This window comes from Centruroides vittatus, unplaced genomic scaffold, assembly GCF_030686945.1.
Source record: "Centruroides vittatus isolate TY-2023 unplaced genomic scaffold, ASM3068694v2 contig_417, whole genome shotgun sequence".
In the NCBI taxonomy this organism is placed as follows: Eukaryota; Metazoa; Arthropoda; class Arachnida; order Scorpiones; family Buthidae; genus Centruroides; species Centruroides vittatus.
The window spans coordinates 2,487,149-2,508,392 of NW_027122227.1; the positions used below are offsets into that span (position 1 = coordinate 2,487,149).

The following is a 21,244-nucleotide window of genomic DNA, read 5'->3' on the forward strand; positions in this document are numbered from 1 at the left end:
TATTTGTTAATAGATGAAATATATAAATATTATGTTTCCTGTATTGAAAAACATTTGATATAGTATTTGATTGACATAATAAAAACTGTACAGTGTAAACATTGATGAATATTTGTTGTAATTTTAAGTAATTATGTTTTATAAAACATGTTTTCAAAAATTCTAAAGAATATATTATAATTAAATATTTGATACTCTACTAATAATTCAATAATCAAATTTGATCAACTAATTGATAGAACTTCAGTAAACTGACCAATGTAGTAAATTTTCAGAAGAAAAAATTGGTTAATGTAACCCTTGGTGCCAAGATGGTGGCTTGTCTCTGATTCCAGCAAGGAAACAGTGGGACGCACGTTCTAACTTAACCTAACCTATTCTAATAAATTACCATAATTATTAGCAACCAAATTATTAGGTTAGGTTAGGTTAGGTTAGAATGTGCGTCCCACTGTTTTCTTGCTGGAATCAGAGACGAGCTGCCATCTTGGCACCATAACTGAAAAATTCAATAATTGTATTGTAAAAACTCGTTATTATGTAATGTAAAATTTTTTAATATAAAAAATATTATTTTTTAAAACTCTTGATAAATATATTTAAATGAAATAAATTATCTATTTCCATTAAATTTTATGCTTAATATATTAACAAGACAAAATTTGATTAATTGAGCAATTACCTCTACATTTTACATAATTTTGATATTTTTTTTATACAGATGCATTCAATGTAATTTTTAAAAGCTAACTTCTGATTAAATAAAACTAACAATATATATACTGTATTTACATTTCTGTACCTCATTTCTACTTATATAATATTCATTGCTTCTCTAAATATATTACTGTACTATTCAATTAATAAAAAACATTTTAATTAATAAAATTAAAAAAAATATATATATATATATATATTTAATAATAAAATATCCTTCAAATCATTTATACATTTATGATATCGGATTATATATATATATATATATACAAGGGGTGCAAACATAGGTATACAGTTGAGAATCTGAGAAATACAAATGTTTGGTGTTCATTATTATTATTATTATTATTATTATCTTTTATTAAGTTCGTATTCCTTATTTGCGATTTAATTTATACATAAAAATAAATGTTTTTTCTTCCTATTTTCTTCGTGTTTTTTCTCATAATAACAACTGTATATTATATCTACTTTTGCACCTCTCTGTACATTCCAATTATAAATGTACAGTACAGTACTATCACTGAAAAAAAAGCTTTAAAATGCCATCTACGAGGTTGAAATGTACCGGTACGTGAAATGAAACATATTTTTAAAACATGGTGAATCTTATAAAACATTTCTTTTAAGAAAATGACCCGTTTTACAGGAATAGCATTTAATTTATTCCAGATGTCTGTTGAATGAGTCATTTAATTATTCACACGAACTAATAATCGAGAAAAACACACATATTTATTTAGGAATTTTATAATGAGCGATAATGATATTAACAGATGTAAAAATATGAAAAATGAATCAATTTCTGCTGACGTATTTTGAATTTTTAAATTACAGTTAGGCTTAATAATATATTGTTCAATTACGGTTATTTAGAAATCGAACTCGTTTGGAACCGATCATCGTTCTGATTAACGTATATACTTTAAAACTGAGAAGATATCGCCATTAAAATTCATAATTTTAAAAGATTAAATTCGAACTAAGTTAACAAAAAGAATAAGACAAAGAACCGCTATAGACTTAGGCCTAGATAACGTTACGTAGTTGTTTGGAAGAGAGTTACGGAAATTACTTACATTCCAATTCTAGAAATAACCGCAGATACCATTTCTATTTATCGTATTTTTGAAATGAATTACGAAAAAAGCATAAATCCACTGACATTTCAAACCGATTGTTTCTACTGTAATCGCACAGCTGACACAACCGCCATCTTCACTAGTGATGTAACTATACGTCACACAACGTTTAATGACGTGTAGCCGCTAACCGTGTGTCCATTGGTTAGATTAGAAGAAGCGAACGTTTATTGGTTTCTTTATGTACGACTCTCCCGTTATGGAAGTTGGACTACTTTTTCTCCGAAAGTTTGTGTTGGAAAAGGTCGCGCAGACTTAAAAGTGTTAGGAGGCGACCTTTCAACTCTACTATATCATAGTTTATTCTTACGCGTGCGGGGAAGACGTGGTTTTGTGTTTTTTCCCACCCCGTATTTCGACTCCGTCGCTTTACTCTTAAAAGAATCATGGATACTTGATTGTCAGTGTGTGTGCCATGGCATTAAAGCATAGGGAAGAGATCGTAGGCAAAAGATTTCTATCCGTTAGCGGTACGGCTAAGCTTAAAGTCACCAAGATAACCGAGTGGGAATGGCGAGCTGGAATTGTACGTGCTGCATCGCATAAGGATCCAAAACACCCGGATTTATCCGTAAGTAATACTCGAAAAAAAAGACAAACATCAGTCTGTTTTAAAGAAATGCCAACTCTCACCCGTACTTTAAGAGATTTGCCAAGGTTGGTGCTCGTGGGTTCTCACCCCGAGTGGATTTCCGTGTTTGGCACTTCGCGTACGCTCCCAGTACGTAAATATCGTAAATATACAGTTTTAAAAAGCTAAACCATTTCGGCAATAATCTACAGATGTGATATAATTCGTAAATTTGCTGACCGAGTCGAAGAGGGCGTGTTATTGTGTACAATTTTTGTTATTGTTTTCGTACCGAGTTTTGCCCCCCGCACGACGTGTCGCGTACACTTAAGTAGCCGCAAACAAATAGAAATAACAATACACTAATATCGTATCCCTCCACTCTTAAGCGAGTTTTTAGACATTTTAGCGTAGCATACCAAAACATTGTCGCACTGTCACATGTAACAAAATGACTAGATGTCAAGTAAGGTAGCCCATATCTTTCTCTGCTGACTCATTCGATAAATTTAATCTAATCTCATACTTTGTATCAACTGTTTCATTAATGCGAATTAATTTTTTTTTACTTTAACACAAGTGCAGCAACGACATTGCCGCCCTTTCACGTGTAAAAATTGTTGCCAAAATATAAGTTATAAACAGTGAACTTTTGATAAATAAAATAAATTATATTTTAAAATAGAAGGCCTAGATATATTAAATGATTTGAGTACAGAGAACTCATTTCTCTACTTTTAAATTATAATTATACACTTGTCAGAACAGAATCGAGTTAAGAAAGAGTTCTTTTTTAAAACGCGATGTTGTCCTCTGACATTATCATTCTCCCTGTGATGAGAATATCGATATAGAAGTTAACAAACGAAATTTGTACAAGTCTTTAAGGACAAGGGTTATTATTCTCTATAACAAAAATAGGATTACAGCGTTGGGCATTACCAAATTTATAAAAAAAACAAGCACATGTGCGCTTATCGGGGAAAAAAACGTAAAATAACTGTACTGCCTCAAATGCTGATTAGGTCTACTTCCTCAACGTCCTAGATCCTCCAAGATAACGTGAAATTACTATAACAAATCGAGTTTTCTACTAACTGATCTTTTTAAATGGGAATATCAATTGGCCAAATTTTAGTATTTTGCGTTTTGCTAATTTATCTTCGTTTCATTTATTTATGATTATTAAGAAATGACAATTTGTAAATAAACTAACAATCGTTTCAAAAGGAAAAACACGAAGTTAAACCGTATTTTTCATTAAAATAGAATAAAAAACTTTCATATAAATTTTTAAACACGACGATATCTCAACATAACATAACGAAATTAATAAATGTTAAAATTTGCTACACATCTATAAACATTTTATAATTTTGTTTATTTATATTTTGTCTCGAATTTGCTTTTGAATAGCGGAATTAATACATAGAGAATAAAAAATATGCATTTGTATTTCTATAACACAATATCATTACTATTTAACTTGCTGCAGAGGCCTATTTCGCATCAACGATGATAACACGATTTTATAGGCCTATATCATAAAAAGGAGAGAGGCTACGTATAGAACCATTATAGAGTTAAGTAAAACTTGCAGGTTTTGTTACATGCCTCCACGCGATAGCAGTACGGTCTTCCAAGTTATAACTCGGCATTGTGCACCACGTTTATGAATGGAAAAAGATAGATAGTGTATCCAAAAATCATTTTTTACTTAACAAATCTATCGAAAATCGTATCTGCTCTGTATATCTTATATGTAGCATTTTAATATCCTTTCAGATCCCATGGACCGCTTCAGTAGTTTATATTTATAGGAATGTAAATAGTCTAAATACTTTTTCAGCAATAGTGACGTAATTATAAAAGAAATTATTGAAAGGCGCTGGATAGATATCGCTCGATTTTACTATTATTAACCTTATATTTATCAAAATTTGGTTTTATTATCAAGTTGGCCGTATGCCCGACAAAAACAGTTTTCAGAACTCACCCACCAGGCCTCATGATAGAAATGTTGCATTCCTAAGTTTCCCCTCTTTTCGATATTCAGTAAATTCACTAGTGGAAAGAAAAAATATTTTAAAACTTTTATTCGAAATATCATTAGTTCTTAAGTAGAAACAGAAAAGGTTTGAACTAGATCTTCCAATATTCAAAAAGTATTCAAAATAAACATAATGATTTTAATGAACGATAAATATAAATCTGGGACATATTTATTCTTATAATAATAAAGATTCGAAACAGTAAAAAATCTTGTTTTAAATTATAAAAAAAAATAGAAAAATTAGCGTTCATATTTAAAAGAAAAACATTAATTAAGAAAATAAGGTGTTTAGTGAAGAAATTGCTCCTACAAATATTTTAGAAATCGTATAGTTTCAATTGCACATTAAACAGTTCATTCTACTTTTGATCTTTACGAAATCCATATGGCTCCACATTTTGAAAGGACTATTATGATATAAGAAATTATCCATTATCGAAATATATAAAAAAGAAAAATAAGTGATAAAAAAATTACTTCCCTTGGGTTGCAATGTGTTTCTAAAACCTTTCGATGTGAAAAGCTCGTTAAAAATACGTATGTGCGCGTATTCAATATTAAAATAATATCCTAATTTAATCTTATAATCTTTACAAAGAGTAGTTGCATTTATAAAACAATAAACGGTCCGAATAACGCGCATTATTATTTTTTAAACGCGTAATCTTTGCTCTATCTGAAAGTTTATTAAATAACTTAATGATCCCGTATACCTACCTATAAGTCCGTTTCGTACCACGTAACAAGCCGCAGAATAGTGACATCTAAGAAAAAATTGATTTATAATGTATCTATTGTTTTGCACTTGGCTATTTTTTTGTTGTAAATCATCTCAATATAAGTAAATCGCGTGTTTGAGTATATCAACCAGTTAAAATATACAGCTTTATAGCACGTACGAAGATACAGTAGGCCTGAGAGTTGGTATAAATATTTATAGCATTCTGCCGTTTTCCAACAATATTTTGTTCCCATAAATAATTTACATCATGGATATTGTTTATAAGTTTTGATTGTTGGACGTGTACTATTCGTGATACTGCAACGTTATTCTGTATAAATTTTTAAATTAGTTGTTTATAATTATAGTCGTTCTTAAACTTTTACATTTATGAAGCGCCGTCGAAAGACGATATGGTTCTTCTAATTATCGAGATCCCGGCGTAAGGCGATAAGAGCATCTTAAATTATGTTATAAGTGAAGAATTCACGTTTTCGAGTCTCCCGCTTTGGGGAGAGGCGCGGGAGGACTGCCACCGAGACCTAGATGCAATAAACTTCACCCCGGAAAGGGGGATGAGGGACGAGAATTCGATTGCGTTAATTTAGCTCTTCTCGGAATAGAGGATTTACAACGGTGTTTTTTCGTATTTTCAATTTTAAAATTTTAGATGGTAACTAATTCAAAAATAGTGGGATGCATCCTGTAACATTTTAGTACTGTCGTGAACTGGAATTCCCTCGTTTGAGCCGAGAGGACAATTCCCTTAATTCGCTTTCCACCTACAACCGCTATCAGCAAACAGGATACTGGCTTTATTCCAGAGATCTATAAAAGTTCACATATACAAACATGGTGTCAAATCTTACTAGCCTAATGTACCAGATAGTGTTTTCATTAACTACAATGCTAAAATGAACGCATTTTCTCTTAACACTTTGCGCATTTGATATAATTAAGGATAATACGATAAGCCAAACGCAATGAAATTATATACGGGAACGCATTGTCCCCGAAGTAACTGCACAATTCTCATTTTCATTTTCAATAATGATTTGTTGTTTATACTTAATTTCCCTTTCTATTATCAGATAGACCGAATATTTCGGAAGTGATCGTATGCTTTACGAAATTTTTTCTCTATTTGACGTATATAAATAAAGTTAATCGCATCGGCTACATAAGTTACTTTTTGGCACGTTCCGGAAGATTCTGTTTTGGTCTTTAATTATTAATTTTATACGCGGTAATTTCTAAAGCGTGCACGTGGTGGTGTTCAAAATATAAATTTACATTTAAGTTATGCTAAAGGGGGTAATCTTCCGATATATTTACCGGAATCACGTAAAATTTGTTGCTACCGATTTACTGTTTACTGTTAGGGAATATCTTACCATCATAGCTAAGTTAATTAAAAAAAGAAAAAAAAACCGTTACGACAATACACGACCTCGAAATAAATGACTTTTTTACGATTGTGCTGATGGATAATTTCGAAGCCTTAATAAAGGTCGTATTTATATTAATCGAAACTACTAAAGAATGATAAATAATTTTAACCTCTTTAAAAATTTTTAAATTCAAATCAGACTACATCCTTGACTAATGCTTTTTAAAATAATTAGATATCCTACTGTTTTATAGAATATTTTCCGAGTAGGAAACGTATCGTAATTTATAACGGTTCATATTCATTTTAAAACGATTTCTAGACGAACGACTTAATGATTAATTTTTCTTAAAAAAATTTACAGAAACGCAGTCCACGCTACCCACATCTTTGCCCGAAGCTTTCATTTTATGCCATCCGGTATACCTTTTTTGAACAGATAAGGAGACCACTATACCCCTATCTATAAAAGATATAACGTCGATGCAAAACAAAAAGAAAAAATAATAAATAATAAATTTAAAAATTATAAGAATTAATCCGAAATACGTGAGATTTTCCCTCGTTGCGTGTTGTTGATTCACGTGTCAGAAAATTATGCTAAATTTTTTTTATTTATTTAACGTAGTAATACGAAAGAAACACGTAATTGATAAACAGATGATCGGATTTAACGTTCATTCCTTTTTAATTTATGCAACACCGCAATGGGAAGTTGCATAATATGAATTATAACAAGCGTTCCTTATATTAGCTGCGTTTCGAAAGCCGTTTTAATATATAAAATTGATCATTAATGTAGAAAAAAGTTATCAGAACTGAGAGGAAATTCAGTAGAAATTAATAGCACAATTGTTTTTTTCCTTCTCTGTTTATTTTATTAATGCATAAATATTTATGCCAGAGTGAATAAAGTAAACTCTTCTAACATCTTAACAGCGAATAGATGAAACACGAAAAAACAGTTTTATTCATTCATATAAAACAAAAATTAAGAAAGAAAATACAAGACAGCTTTTGTGAAAAGAAAAAGTATTTAATTTTCTAATGGACAAAACTTATTGAAAACTGGTAATTATAAGATTCCTATAGAAACTAGTTTAGTTTTACGCGTAAATATTTGCACCGTTTCAATAGTGCGTAGATTCTGCGGAAGTGCATTCATTTCCATTTAAAAAGCATACATAAACGAAACACGACAATAATTTAACCAACGGAAAATAATAGGCTATATCTCACACTAACTGAACCCATGTAAATCTTATAAATATATTATTATTAAGATTTTCAATTGTTTTCGTCCCGGTTCTAAGAATAAATATCAAAATGTTTTTTCCCTACAAGCCATTTGTTATTTGTAACACGCGTTTAGTAGCCTATTTAACATCTCGTATCGAATGAATGACTGCTTATATTATGTATGTTGCTATTCATTGGAACCGTGACGTCATCAATGTTGACCCTATACGCTATTTGCCTCCAAAATATCTCCGGAGATAATTAAAGACTAGTAGAGTGAAGCATAGTTTTTGCTCGAGTGCAGTCGTACCTTACACGATTGTTACGCTCTTTTTTTTTTTGTTACTAAATAAATGCATAAAAATTTTGCGCGCCATTTTACTCTATTTAAAAAAAGGGGTGGGAGAATTATGCGCATGCTTACTGATCCCGCTCCACCCTCACTGTGATTAGAGTATTCGCATTCGCACGTTACAGATATTCATTGGACTGTATCCGCTCCGGGATTCAATTGAAAAAGTTGCTTGACAATTGTAACCTCGTTAATATCGAACTAACTGGTAACGTGTTTATAATTTATGTAGATAGCTAGATAAGTCCTATATAAATGACTTTTGTCTGATTGCTAAAATCGCTTTTATCAATGTTACGTATGATAATTATTTTGAAACTTTCGAAACTTCAATTTGACCGCATCATCTTTTCGAAACTTTATCTATTATTATCTTTCGATTTTTCTTTCGGATCGTTTAGGAATACATTCGTCTATTTAATATTAAAAATTCTAAACATCATTCGATTCGAATTCATCAATTTATTCCGTATTATTTGCGTGTTTTTGTACCACTCGCCGATTTTTCACTACATCCGTAATAAGCGTGATTCAAACCGTGCGACACGTAGCGCGAAACGATTATATTATAATTTTTTTAAAAAATTCTGAAGTTAAAAAAATTTTTAATATAAAAGAGAATTTATTACATTGCATATGAACTGCATAATTTTTTGCCCCCTCTCGCGCACTCAATCTCCCCACTCAACCAGGTCGATATCCTCGTTCACTGCCCCCTGTTGATATCCACGTTACCATGACAACAAGGTTGCAAACAGAAAATGGCATGCCGTCCAATCCCGGCATGCTCTACTCATTCGCTTATATAGCGTATGGCGGCGGGATGGGTTAAAAAGAAAGAATTCTTTATTCCCTAATCTCCTATCTCGACACCTGGTTTGGTCGTACAGAAATATCTAACTCTTGACCCGATTGCCGGAGATGTCGATAAAGTTAGATATTGCTTTTTTTCTCCTTCTTTCCTTCTCTTTTTATCAATACTTTTCAAACTAGTTTAACAGTTAAACTCTTAGGCTGAAGGATAGAGACGAGGAGGAAAAATTTCCTTGTTATTTTCCATTCTTAACGGACGCTTAATGTAAGAAATTTAACGCTCCGGTGTCCGATCGAAACGTGTATGTCTGGGATTTAAAATCCTCTACTCTCAATTTAGTCGAACGTATTCCCGTTACATAAGGATGGGAAAACACTTAAAAACAATTCACAAAACCTTAAAAATAGAGTAGGCGTAGTTTCTTTTACATAAAATGGGGCCTCTGGCCAAGAGGTTCAGCACGGGAGAAGTGAAGTGGACGTATAATAATCGAACTGCCCCTAGATAAGAAAATCCCGGGGCAATCGCTCTTCTCCCTCTTTAAGGCCGTCTTGGATCTGCTTAATGTCAAAAAAGGCCCGAATTTCTTTAAGTCAAAAAGGAAAAAAATAAAATATAATAATAACAATAATAATAACTAGCCATTAGCCATAATGGGTTACTAAGACCTACTTCATCTAAAGGACTCTCATTTTCAATTACTCCTTGGATAAATAGAGCGGAGAGATTGTTTAAATAGCAACTATTTTCATTGTTTTTTTTTTCGTAGTATAATTTTAGAATGAATTTTATCATCCATTAAAAATAGAAAACGATATATTTTTGTAACCGAAACAAAACGAAAACAAAAAAAAAAAAATCGCTTTTAATTCTTTCGTTAATGAATTTTTCGTTACAGTTGGTGCTTGTTTTTGTTTTAAACACGTTCATCTTTATTCATCGATTTCGATTGTTTTAAATGGATTAGTCGCTGCCAACATCATCACATGTTTCCAGCTTGCAGGATGTTTTTAGTTGGCGGTGTGTATTGTACTGTACCTGAAAGAGGACACAAAAACGAAATTGGACCCGTGCCATATCCGGCGATCACGTGTTCGGTCGGGGGTGGAGAATCTTGCGAAAATAACGCAAATTTTCTTTGGATGCTTGCGCTCGTTTATTTCAACGGCCGAGTCTTTTCGAGGTGATCTTTTCAGCCGAGTGAAAAAAATAATAATAAAAATAATAATAAAAAAAGCATTTTCGATCCCTGACAAACAGTAACGTCCAAAGGTATCTTAAAACTTGCGCCTAAACTAAATCCTATGCTTATGCGGCATGACGTCAGCAATCGAAATTGAAAATGTTTTCGCATTCCGAACGCCCGCTATGTTAAGTCGTAAAGACGGAGAACGTGTTTCTAGTTTCTGAACGGCGTAATGACCAAAAGTGACTGTTTCCTTCCGGCCTATTCATCCGGGCAATTTTAATTAAAATTTCGTAACCGCTACACGAAAGCGACTTACAAATTAAAACCTTAAACTTGGTATTTTCGCAATCGGAAATTTTCTCAAGAGAAGAAAAAATAAATATCCTTACCAATTTTAGTTCGCTATCCCGTTCCTAGATGGAGCCATGATTGTAATAACTTGTTTACCGGCGCCTTCTTCCTTTATTTAAAGTACAGTACATTTACCGGCCGTAAAACGAATAATCTATTTTGCCAATGCTTTATTACTTAAATGGAACTTGTAAAATTTTCTTGTTTGCCTTGTTTATGTGTAGCGAAATTCTTGTTGCTGTATTTAGTCGGACGAGTTTCGCCGCTCATGTGTCACTACTAGCGAAATTCTTAACTAAGTAGAGACACCTGGGGACATCTAGTGTTAGAATACGATATTAAGTGAGCTATTCTTCTTCCTAGTTGTAAATAATTTCGTAAATTTCGTACGGAATTGAGATAGTTTCGGGCGTCTATTAATGCAAACCGTAGAAAAAGTCATTTTTAAAAGGAAATTATAGGTTTAGCCGAGCGGTGACCTTGAAAAGCGGTGGGCTGTTTTCCTGGTTGCAAGGTTATCGGGTCATTGGGGTTTCCCTGCAGCATCCAGTCCTTTGTCACAACCCGCCGCCCCTCATCAAGTAATTCAGTTTGACAGGTTACTTTTATTGTGTTGTTACGCTTTTTCTTTTTTCAATGTCACAAATACGAACCGGATCCAATTGCCTTTTGAGATTTTATTACCTTTTTTTTTTTTTAACTGTCCATAAGTATGTATGCCTTACACTCGAGTATTTCGAGAAAGGCGAAAGCAATGTTATGTTTTCGGATACAACCCAAGTTTAGTTAGATTTGTTTGTGTCGAGAATGTAAACTGAAGCGCCAACCAAACTTAGAACTTCCTCTCTCTACGTAATAAAGCTGTTTTTTTAAAACGTCAAAAGCCGTTATCGCCACTTACATCTTGGCCTTGAAATATAAAAAAAGTCAAGCAACATCTTGACTTTTTTTTCATTAATATATAGGATATAAATGCATTAAATTCGTTAAGTTGAATATGTGAAATTTGTGATAATTGCGAGATAATTGAGCGAAAATTATTTGGAAATTTTCCGCGAATTACCTAATCCGCCGTTCCAAGAAAACATTTTTTGGCAAGCTCGAAACGGATTCGACCTGTTTTTCGCTATTTGGTTGATGATAATTCGCCGTAAATACGATGCGATCTAACGTTAGGAAACTCCTAAAAACAAGAATTGTGCGGACAAACAACACGAAACACGTGGCGTAGTGTTTAATTTAACATTTATTTTAATTTATTAGTATAAAATAGTTAAGAAATTACCAAAACTTATCGAAAATATTTCAAATTTATTAACGAACTTTTAAAAAATCTTCATATCGATCAATATCTCCGTTGTTTGTGTAAGAGTTGTTTATTAGTAGCGGTAGACATTACAAATTTATCAAAGTTTTAATTAAACAGACTTCTTAATAATTGAATGTTGCTTAGATTTTATGTTATGTTATTCTAAAACATTAAGTATATTCTTTATTGTTAGAGAATTTAGATAAGGAAGAGGCCTAGAAAACATTTTAAAGGAAAAGGGAACAGGCAATTGCTAAATGTATAAATGATATAGATTCATATGTAAGTAATAATACTGTACAACGCAGCGTTGATTTTAACTTTACCGAATTATTTTCTGGAAAATAAATGATTAGAATAGAGAATAACTTTGCCAAAATCGTGGTTTGAAATCGTGACGCTTTCTTTGTAATCGGCCTTGCGTTGAAGGTCTTTAAAAACAAGCGAGATACCTTGATCTTGATGAAAATTGAGGTTTTTCTATTAGAATATTTAAGTGACCCATATTATTAAAGAGATAAGGCATTTGTAAGGATAGTATTATGAAAATTCTTTCTTTATTGTAGGATGATCGATCATTTTTATTTTGGCTCAGCTTCAACATAAAAAAAGCGTCAAGATAATGACAAAATAGTCGCTAAAATTCGTACCCAGTTTCGTCATTCGACCTACTCGAATGTATGCTCATATATAATTTTTTTTTATAATATTCAGGTTTCAAAATTTAAATTAATGACCCATTTTCTTTATCTAGGATTAGGATCTAGAGGAAAAACAGCGAATACTTTTCATAGTCAGTGTAAGTCGTAACAGTTTTAAAGACTTGCTTGGTATCTTTATCATCGGTAATAAACCTGTAAGAGATGACAATTAGACGCCATAAATTAATATTATTTTTGTATTTAAGAAGAACTTGATCCGTGATAGGTTATGGGATTCAAACTTGATAAATTATTTACTCTTTCAGATGATAATTATAATGGAAGTTTTTACTAAAATATATTCTCTTGTAGCTTGTTGAGTTGGCATGTTTGTGTGAAGTTAGAAATTCAAATATGGATTTCGATCATCAATATCCATCACAAATGATGGATATTACCAGGAAGATACTTTAAATTTTTGAAGGCCTTGAATGAAATATCTAGTAGAATCTTTTTTTTTATCTCATTTAAGGGTGTTTACTTTTATCTAAGAGGTCAACGAGCTCGTTCTATCCTACTTTCCAAACATTATTATCATTACGGTAGTTAAAAATTGTAATTTTTATTGATTAAAACGTTCTAAGAGTATAAAATTGCTAAATTTCGCGTTTAATTCGAGTTATTTGATCGATTCTGGTTTTAGAAAAATTTTCTTGGCTACGATTCATTAAAGATAAATTATAACAATGAAAATTAAAGAGAAAGTAGCGGTATCTTCAATAAAAGGCCTTCTTTTTGATAGATTTTCTTTGAGTGAAGAATGGAAAGTAATACAACACCTCGCTAATGAATCAGCAACTTCCGACAAGGTCATTTGACAATACTTTAACAACTCGTTAGCGGAAGAACTTTGAGGTAAATACTATCCCTTTCGTGATAAACAAACTTTTGATTAATATTAGAGGAGTTTAGATAACGAGATCGGGCATATTGGTCACGAAACGGTACGCCGTAGTGTTGCCAATTACAAAATCTGTATGCACACTTTTGCAGCCATTACAATGCGGAAATTTAAATAGGAGATAGTAACATTTTAGATCGTTATACCCGTAGAAAAGGACACGACTTTAAGAGGGCATGGGGCCATTCGAGGAAGGTGGCCTCACTCGTTTCGACTCTTCTATAAAACAACTTAAAGTAGTCAGACTACCTTTTTTTAGATGTGTATATATATGTATATATACATATATTTTTTTTACTTATATACGTTATTTCTCGGAGGCAGGACAATGATCCGAAATTCTGTCTTCTTGTCTTCCACCTGTCAACATTTATAATTTGAACTCCCCAGACAGTAGACGTTTCTCTATAATCAATGAACGAGAACTAGAGTCTATACATGAAAATTAAATGTAAAGAAATGTAGAAAGTATGCGGAGGAACCGCATACTTTCTACATTTCTTTACACACGTACGAATATATATTCTAATGTAATAATGAATTTAGATATATACTATAAATATTAGAATCCCGTACTGTATAAGAATATAAAGAAGACAGTGCAGTAATGATGATAATAATAGCTATCATACAACGTAAAAGGATATAAAGCATAAGATTTTGTTGGTATGAAAGGAAATACGGTTATATAAATAGAAAGCATTAGATTCGACCATATAGGATTAGGTTATATTTCTCATAAGATAGTACAAAATAAGACAGTCAGCCATTTATTTGAGGAAGATAAATATAGGAAGAATCACAGAGAAGTAGATTACATTTTGTTATTGTTTTCACTAAAATCGTTTTATATTATGCAAAATAAACGAACTACACGAAACTTTTGCAATTTCATTATTTTTAAGTTAATTTTTTCAGACTCCTCATAAATTTGAAGAAACTTTTAATTCTTATTCCGGTCGTGGCTTTTTTTTTTTGGTTTTTTGCACAGATTATGTTTATATGAAAAATCAAAAATTATAATCTGATCAGGTTCAAAATGATTGTAAAAGGAAGCTTAGAATCATTTCCAATTTTCATTCATTAAAAAAAGAAAGGGAAGTCAGTTTAGGGCTTGCGTAAGACATTTCATCAATATTTCACTTCGATTTTGCTAGAGAGTGTCTGCTAGTCTGGATGGACAAAAAATCGATCACGCTGTCTAGCTCCATCCTAGAGAAGCCTCCTGTGCCTAGCTTCATTTTTTTACTGTCTTCTCGACTTAAATATCACCGGTATAAATAACGCTCGTTGGGGAATTTCTGCGCCAACGAATCAAACTTCCTTCGTTTTCTTCCCTCCCCCTTTTTTTTGTTAATATCTTATAGTAACCGAAACGGTTTCCATTCCAATGATTTGCGATCAATTAGCGTGACGTCATCGGCATCAGGGCGGGTTCACGTAAGACGCATTTGAGAATGACGGTCACGTACGATCACGTGAACCAATGAGTCACTCTTCCCCTTTTGTAATTCTTGCGTGCCGCTATACTTCGCTGATTCTCCACCTGTGGCGCTGGTTCCGGCATACTTCCCGGTTCCGCTCGACCTACATCTCTCTTTCGGAATAAATTTAGCTACTCTCACCCATTCTGTTATAAAGTTAGGAATTCGTGGGCCTAGAAGCTCTTCTGAACTCTGCCAGAGAGGAATTCCCACTTCGTTGCTTCACCATATCATCACTAAAATCGGTTTTAGCATAGAAATTCTTGGTTTCCAAAACTGCTTTTAGAGGAAATTGGAATTGTAAAAGATACAACAAAGCGTTAGTATAAATTAACGCGAGATAATTCGCAATTTTTCCAAGATTCTGTCAGAAATCTGTAAAAGTCAATGGCATGCCATTAAAGTAAATAGATACGAAGAAATACGCGGTTCCATTCTCCTAAAATTCGAATGAGTTTGCAGCTTTGAAAGATCTCGTGATCAATATTTATAACAATGATTTATGTTAATATTTGAAACAAACAGTGTTTCCCTTATATTAGAGTAAACGCGGCGATACGCTTGTTTTATAGCAATAAATTAAATAAATTCTATCAATAATAACGCCGAAATTCTATTACTTATCCCGGAATTTTCCGTTCCTTTTTTTTCGTTAATTAATGCATATAGACTGGCAGCAACAACCAGAACTTTCTTTAATGGCATATTTTTACGATAGCGGGAGTCGGTCAACAGTATTTTTTGAATGGCGAATAAAATTGTATGCGAAGAAATAATTAGCCTAAATAAATAAAAAAAAGAGGGAAGTAAATTCTTACAATGAAAATATAGATGGTTATCTGGGCTTTATTACGAAAGTATTGATAGTAATGACATCACGCTAGCTATTTTTATCTTATCAGTTTGTATTGTTCGCCATTGCAGCTTAATACGGTTATTATTGAGGATAGTGCATCATTGGCTTCACAAAAAAAAAAAAAAAAAAAAAAGGCGATGTTTCTGCCACGTTTCCACTAATACCGCTCGTTCTCGCCATTCTTAGGAAAAATAAAAGCAATCAGAAGAGAAAGAATATTGCCCACGACTTCAATTAAGAAAGTTTTATCAATAATTTCTCTACTTTCTATTGTAATTAGTGGTGAGTATCGATCATAGATGGCGCTAAAGGTAAAGAAAGTGTCGAAAATGTTAGTCTTTCTTCAATCACGTGATGCGCGAATTAATTGTTTAAATCGTTTAAGTTTAGATTCGGATGACTTAAAAATGTCTTTGATTACTTACGGAACGCGTTTAAGCCGTGCGTAACGTAACAGAAGCGTGCAGAAATTTATTTTCTTTATCGTGCTCGAATCCTTTTGCATTTCGTGATGTTAGTCATTTTCTAAATGAAAATTCACTCGTATATACGTTTTCTTTATTAATATTGCTTAAATCGATACTTCTAATTGGATTTGCATTTTTACTTGCCATTCATCAAGGACGACATTTTCCATTTTAAAAGCTTAGTTTCATAAATTTCCTTTTGTCATTTATGATTAATGAAGAGAGAGAGAGAGAGAGAGAGATAGGGAAAATTTTTTCTTTCTTTCTTTTTTTTTAGCATTCCATATTTTACAATAGAAACAATTATTGTCAATTATCAAAATAAGCTTTGTTTAAAAGCAAAATCTCCACTTTTCCTATTTAGAATATTTTGCTGATTCTTAGGCTAATTAGAGATTAATTAATTCTATAAAAGGCTGAGTAGCCTGAGGTTGTGCCTGAATGGTGTGTTCCTCCCATTAACGAAAGAGAGTTTGGATAAATAAATATTTTAATGGAATTATCAAGTTGCTGGCTGCTCTTCTCTTTCTGAAACATTAGCTGAATGTCGACTTCCATGACCTTGGGGAGGGAAGCTGTGACATCATTTTGAATGGTATTCTCATCTGGCTCCTCCCATTCTCTCTCAACTAAGACAAATCATTCGGATAGCAAAGACTTTAACCAAAATACTCTTTTTCTTATTCTTTTCCTTTTTAATCTTTTACGTGGAAACTAGGACAATTTTTTTTCTTAATTTTAAATTAAACTGCAAAAGTTTACTTTTTGTATAAAGGTTTTTTTTTGTTTTTTGATGCTGTCGTATATTTTAAACTTTTATTAAACATTAAAATTTATACAGAAAAATTATGATGAGAAAGTAAACTTTTAAGTCGTTATGGAATGGATAATCTACAGTTTTCATACATTCTGTATTTTAATTTTAAAATAAAGTCTTTGATTTATGTTATCTTTTCGTAGATTTTGATAAAAGATATTTTGAACAAAAGTATCGTATGATATGCCTTGAAGTAATACCAAAGTTCTAATATAATCTAGTAAAGGCCTATTTAAGTTATATGTTTTTTTGAATATAAACTGTTGAAATAATCAATAACCTAACATTTTATATGATCATAAAATATATAAAAAAAAAAAGACAATTATAAAGTCACAAACCTAGCAAAACTGGATTCTGTGTACAGAAGACATCCCTTGGTTTACCAAGACTTACATTATTACTAACTACACAAGCTTTCTATATCATACTAGTCTTTGATAATTGCATAGTCGGCTGAACATGTTTGATCTCTGATACTGCCATAAAAACCCGTTATTATGTAGAAAGAGTGCTCTAGAAAAAAAATCTAAAATTGGTTTTGTTTCTTATAAGAGAAGGAAGTCTGTTTATAAAGTTTTTCTTTGAAGGTTTCAGACTAAAAATAATAATAAAGAGAGTATGTGCAATTTGACCTTTGTAGTGTCTACACATGTCTAGAGTCAGTGGAAGAAACAGCCTTTCTTTTTTTTTTTTTCCTGCCTCTGGGTCAGATATACATCCGGGTCTGCAAAGCCTCTTTCCCTTATCAGGCCTCTAGCACCCAGAGATGTGACATAAATTCTTTCTAGACAATTGTTCTGTCGGAACGTCATCGTTTATGATGTGCCGAAGTAATTATTAAATTCTTTGACCTTGGGTTAGATTCCTTAAAAATTGCACTTTCTATAAGAAAAGAGAAACACCTAAGGATTGTCTGATTGAAAACATTTCAATAGGTGTTTGTGTAATTTTCGAAAGTGATTGTCACAATAACAAAATTATATATAGGCCTCTTTAGGATAAGCATGAGGAAAGGTAGATAAGTTACAAATTCATGTATTCATTAATTAAAATACGCCTGGTTTCATATTCCGATTTTCAAAGCGCACAATATAATTTAAAATAATTAGGAGGGCTTACATTATTTCTCAAATACTAAGAATTTTTGTATCGACATGTTTTAAAAATTCTAATTTACATCAAAAAAAGTAATATGAGTTTTAATATTTTTCCTGTGTAAAAACTTTTTGGTGACATCAACAAATCTAACATTTTCCCCCCTTTTAAATTTCTTATTTCCTTTACTTTAAAAGATGTAAAATAGAAAAATGAGTTATAAAATTTAACATAAACAAAGCTGGATGATGCGTTCCTTGTTTTTTTACCTTTACGATTTTCTTTTTCCATTCTGAAGAATCTACTATAATTACATCAAATCCAATTTCGACTTCTCTGAGAAAAGGGAAGACTAGCTGCAATATCCTTTATCAAAAGAGGAATTTGCCATTTCTTGGTCGCCACTAGTCTTTTACTGAAGATAAGATTATCCCGTGTGTAAATTGAATTTAAAGATTAAAAATCCAAATATGCGATACAGAGATGAGAAAAATACATCACGTGTTTGACTATTTGCACACTTTTGACCTCCAAAAAAGCTGATATCATTCGTTGTTGTGTCAATGAAAGTTCAAATATGTCTTTCTGTCAATTCTTGTTATTGATGACTTTCGCCGATAAGTAGGCCTATCAAATATTCAATTTGAAAATATCACGTATCTATCTTAATATTTATGTAACTATTTCAAGCATTTTAAACAGGAATTATTTACAATAAGTTCTGGTTGATCAGAACGTCGGTTAGCACGAAAGCTTTCTGGAATTGCGCTACTAATCGCGGCGGTTGAAGAAAAACGTGTTCTAATTATAGTATTTAACAATGTATCCGTTTTTTTTATTATCAATTACAGTTCTAGAATAATTTCATTATATTTAATTTGTAAAAAAAAAGTAAAACAAGTCAGAGAAAATGGCGAAAATCCGAAATTTCTCCGTTGTATGATTGGCCTGGCTAGCTTCCACATCATACCAGTACCATAGATACAGTATAATTTTAATCCGAGAGGATTAATTATATACCATTCCCATAACTTCCAGATTAGAGCTGAATTAATATTATAAGTATTTGTCGGAAGCATTACGAACATCGGAGCATTAAACAATATTTTGGTTTATTCCGTTAACGGCTTAATATTATAGATTAATAATGTACCGGACGTTAAATTTGAAGCATAATTGAGATATATTTAGTTAATTTACTTATTATAAACTCAGAATGAAATTTTAAAAGATTGAAAATATGCAATACCTCTTTAGGGATATGTCTGTAGTTGCAAAATGTGTTTTGTTTGAGGAATTTATTACGTCGAGGAGTCCAAGTTTAGAAAGAATTTTTTTGAAATTAAAAACGAATGAAAAGAAATAAAAGTTGTACGGTACAAGAGGCGAATATTGTGTTTGGTTGTCGCGTGGTTAGGGTGATTGACCTGTAAACTACTTTCAAACACGCAAAACTGTTGTTACTCTAGCAGCCAGCGTCGTGCAGTCTGCTTGGGTGTGGTTTAAAGTTCGGTAGGCGGAACTCGGTTTTGCTATTGGGTAACCCCTATAAGTAGATGCGTAGAAGGCGGGGTTTAGATAATGAGATGCTCCTCCCACTTCTACTCCTCTTTTCCTTTGGAAATAAAAATTCAGTTTGTTGTTTGACCTTGTTACTGTGTTTGTGTTGGCTGATTGTTAAACGGAAATAAATTATGTGGATCACGAGCGACCGAAACTATTTTTTTTTTCCTTATTTAATCAAATAAATAAGAAAAAGTGTCAAGGATGATGTCGAAAATGCGGAGGAAAGCATTTCTGTAGTGATTTTAGTAATCCTTTCTTTATATGTATTTTTATGTATATAAATAAATAATTATTTATTAAAATATGTAATAAAAAATGTCTAGACGCGTCGAAGTAAATCATAATTATTTATAAACATATTTTATATCGTTTTTTTTATCGATAAGAAATTTCATAATTAGTTTATTTATTAGCAGTTGGAATTATAAGTATTTTGTTAATAAATTTAATTCTGTTTTACATAATTTGAAAATTATGTAAAATTATCTTCTGATTCGCTCTGATAAATTACAATTTTTTTTTGTTTTAAACTTTTATTTTCAATCGTTATGCCCGTGAATTTATAATTATCTTATAAACATTATTGAACGTAACTTATCAACGTATATAGTAATCTTATTCACAAAATTTAAATTTTGTCCTTCATGTATTGACCTTGGCCTGTCACAAACCGGCTATTAATAAATACTTACAGTCATGTGCTATTAGTAAACAATGACAAACTATATTTATAGGCATAAATTTCAACCAATGAAATATGTTAATCAAGGAAAAAAAATAAAGATAGAGGAAATTTTTGAATGAAATACTTGAAATCACTTTAGATGCTCTTGTGTTACTTTTAATAGAAACTTAATATGTAAAAGTTAAAGCGATATCTATTATAAACAAACTTATTGTGTATATACTGTAAGTCCACTTGAGCTTTAAATTAATAAAATATACAAAGGTCTTTGTTTAAAACACTTTTACACTTCAAAAATTCTAATTCATTCTTTAGGAAACTAACGTTTGTATTATTCTAAGGCGGATAACTGAAATAATACTATAAATTCGTTGATTTTCAATCAATACATTTTAAATTTTATACGTATTTTGTGAGATTTTTCTTTAGATATTTAACGAGGAAAAAAAAATATTCTTTAGTAGTAGACTTTACAGTATTAACTATGATTAATTATGAATGCTTGTTTAATTAAATATTTCTATTTTTATCATAAGTAAAATATTGATTAAACGAAAAGAAAATAGCAATAACGTAAATTAAATAAAGATGAATCAGTTTTAAATGCAGCTAGTTTTGAATTGTTAAAATGCTTTTAAGAAAAAACATCTGATTACACAACTAAAGCATTATTTAACTTGGTGTAACCTACTTAAGTCGAAGCTTCTGCAGTTCATTTTTTATCCGCGTTTTTTCTTTTTTTTAAATCTTATTTTTTTTGTCTTTCCTGTTTCCTGGTCATATTATCTATATTCTTTAGTTTTTAAATGAAGTAAATTAAA

The 21,244-nt window shown here is 31.5% G+C and overlaps 3 protein-coding genes across 3 annotated transcripts in view; 1 reads left to right on the forward strand and 2 right to left on the reverse strand.

Annotated features, from left to right (window-relative positions):
- Positions 1-1,964, reverse strand: part of LOC136976678 (receptor expression-enhancing protein 1-like) — a 44,129-nt gene extending 42,165 nt beyond the window's left edge. Inside the window, exon 1 of the mRNA XM_067272039.1 lies at positions 1,797-1,964. Coding sequence (XP_067128140.1) covers positions 1,797-1,828 — 32 coding nt within the window. The 5' untranslated portion in view covers positions 1,829-1,964. The remainder of the gene's footprint in view (positions 1-1,796) is intronic.
- Positions 1-3,188, reverse strand: part of LOC136976684 (histone H4) — a 186,223-nt gene extending 183,035 nt beyond the window's left edge. Inside the window, exon 1 of the mRNA XM_067272047.1 lies at positions 3,185-3,188. The gene's annotated coding sequence lies outside the window, so the exon portion shown is untranslated. The remainder of the gene's footprint in view (positions 1-3,184) is intronic.
- LOC136976685 (probable JmjC domain-containing histone demethylation protein 2C) overlaps positions 1-21,244 on the forward strand; it is a 146,212-nt gene that overhangs the window by 44,168 nt on the left and 80,800 nt on the right.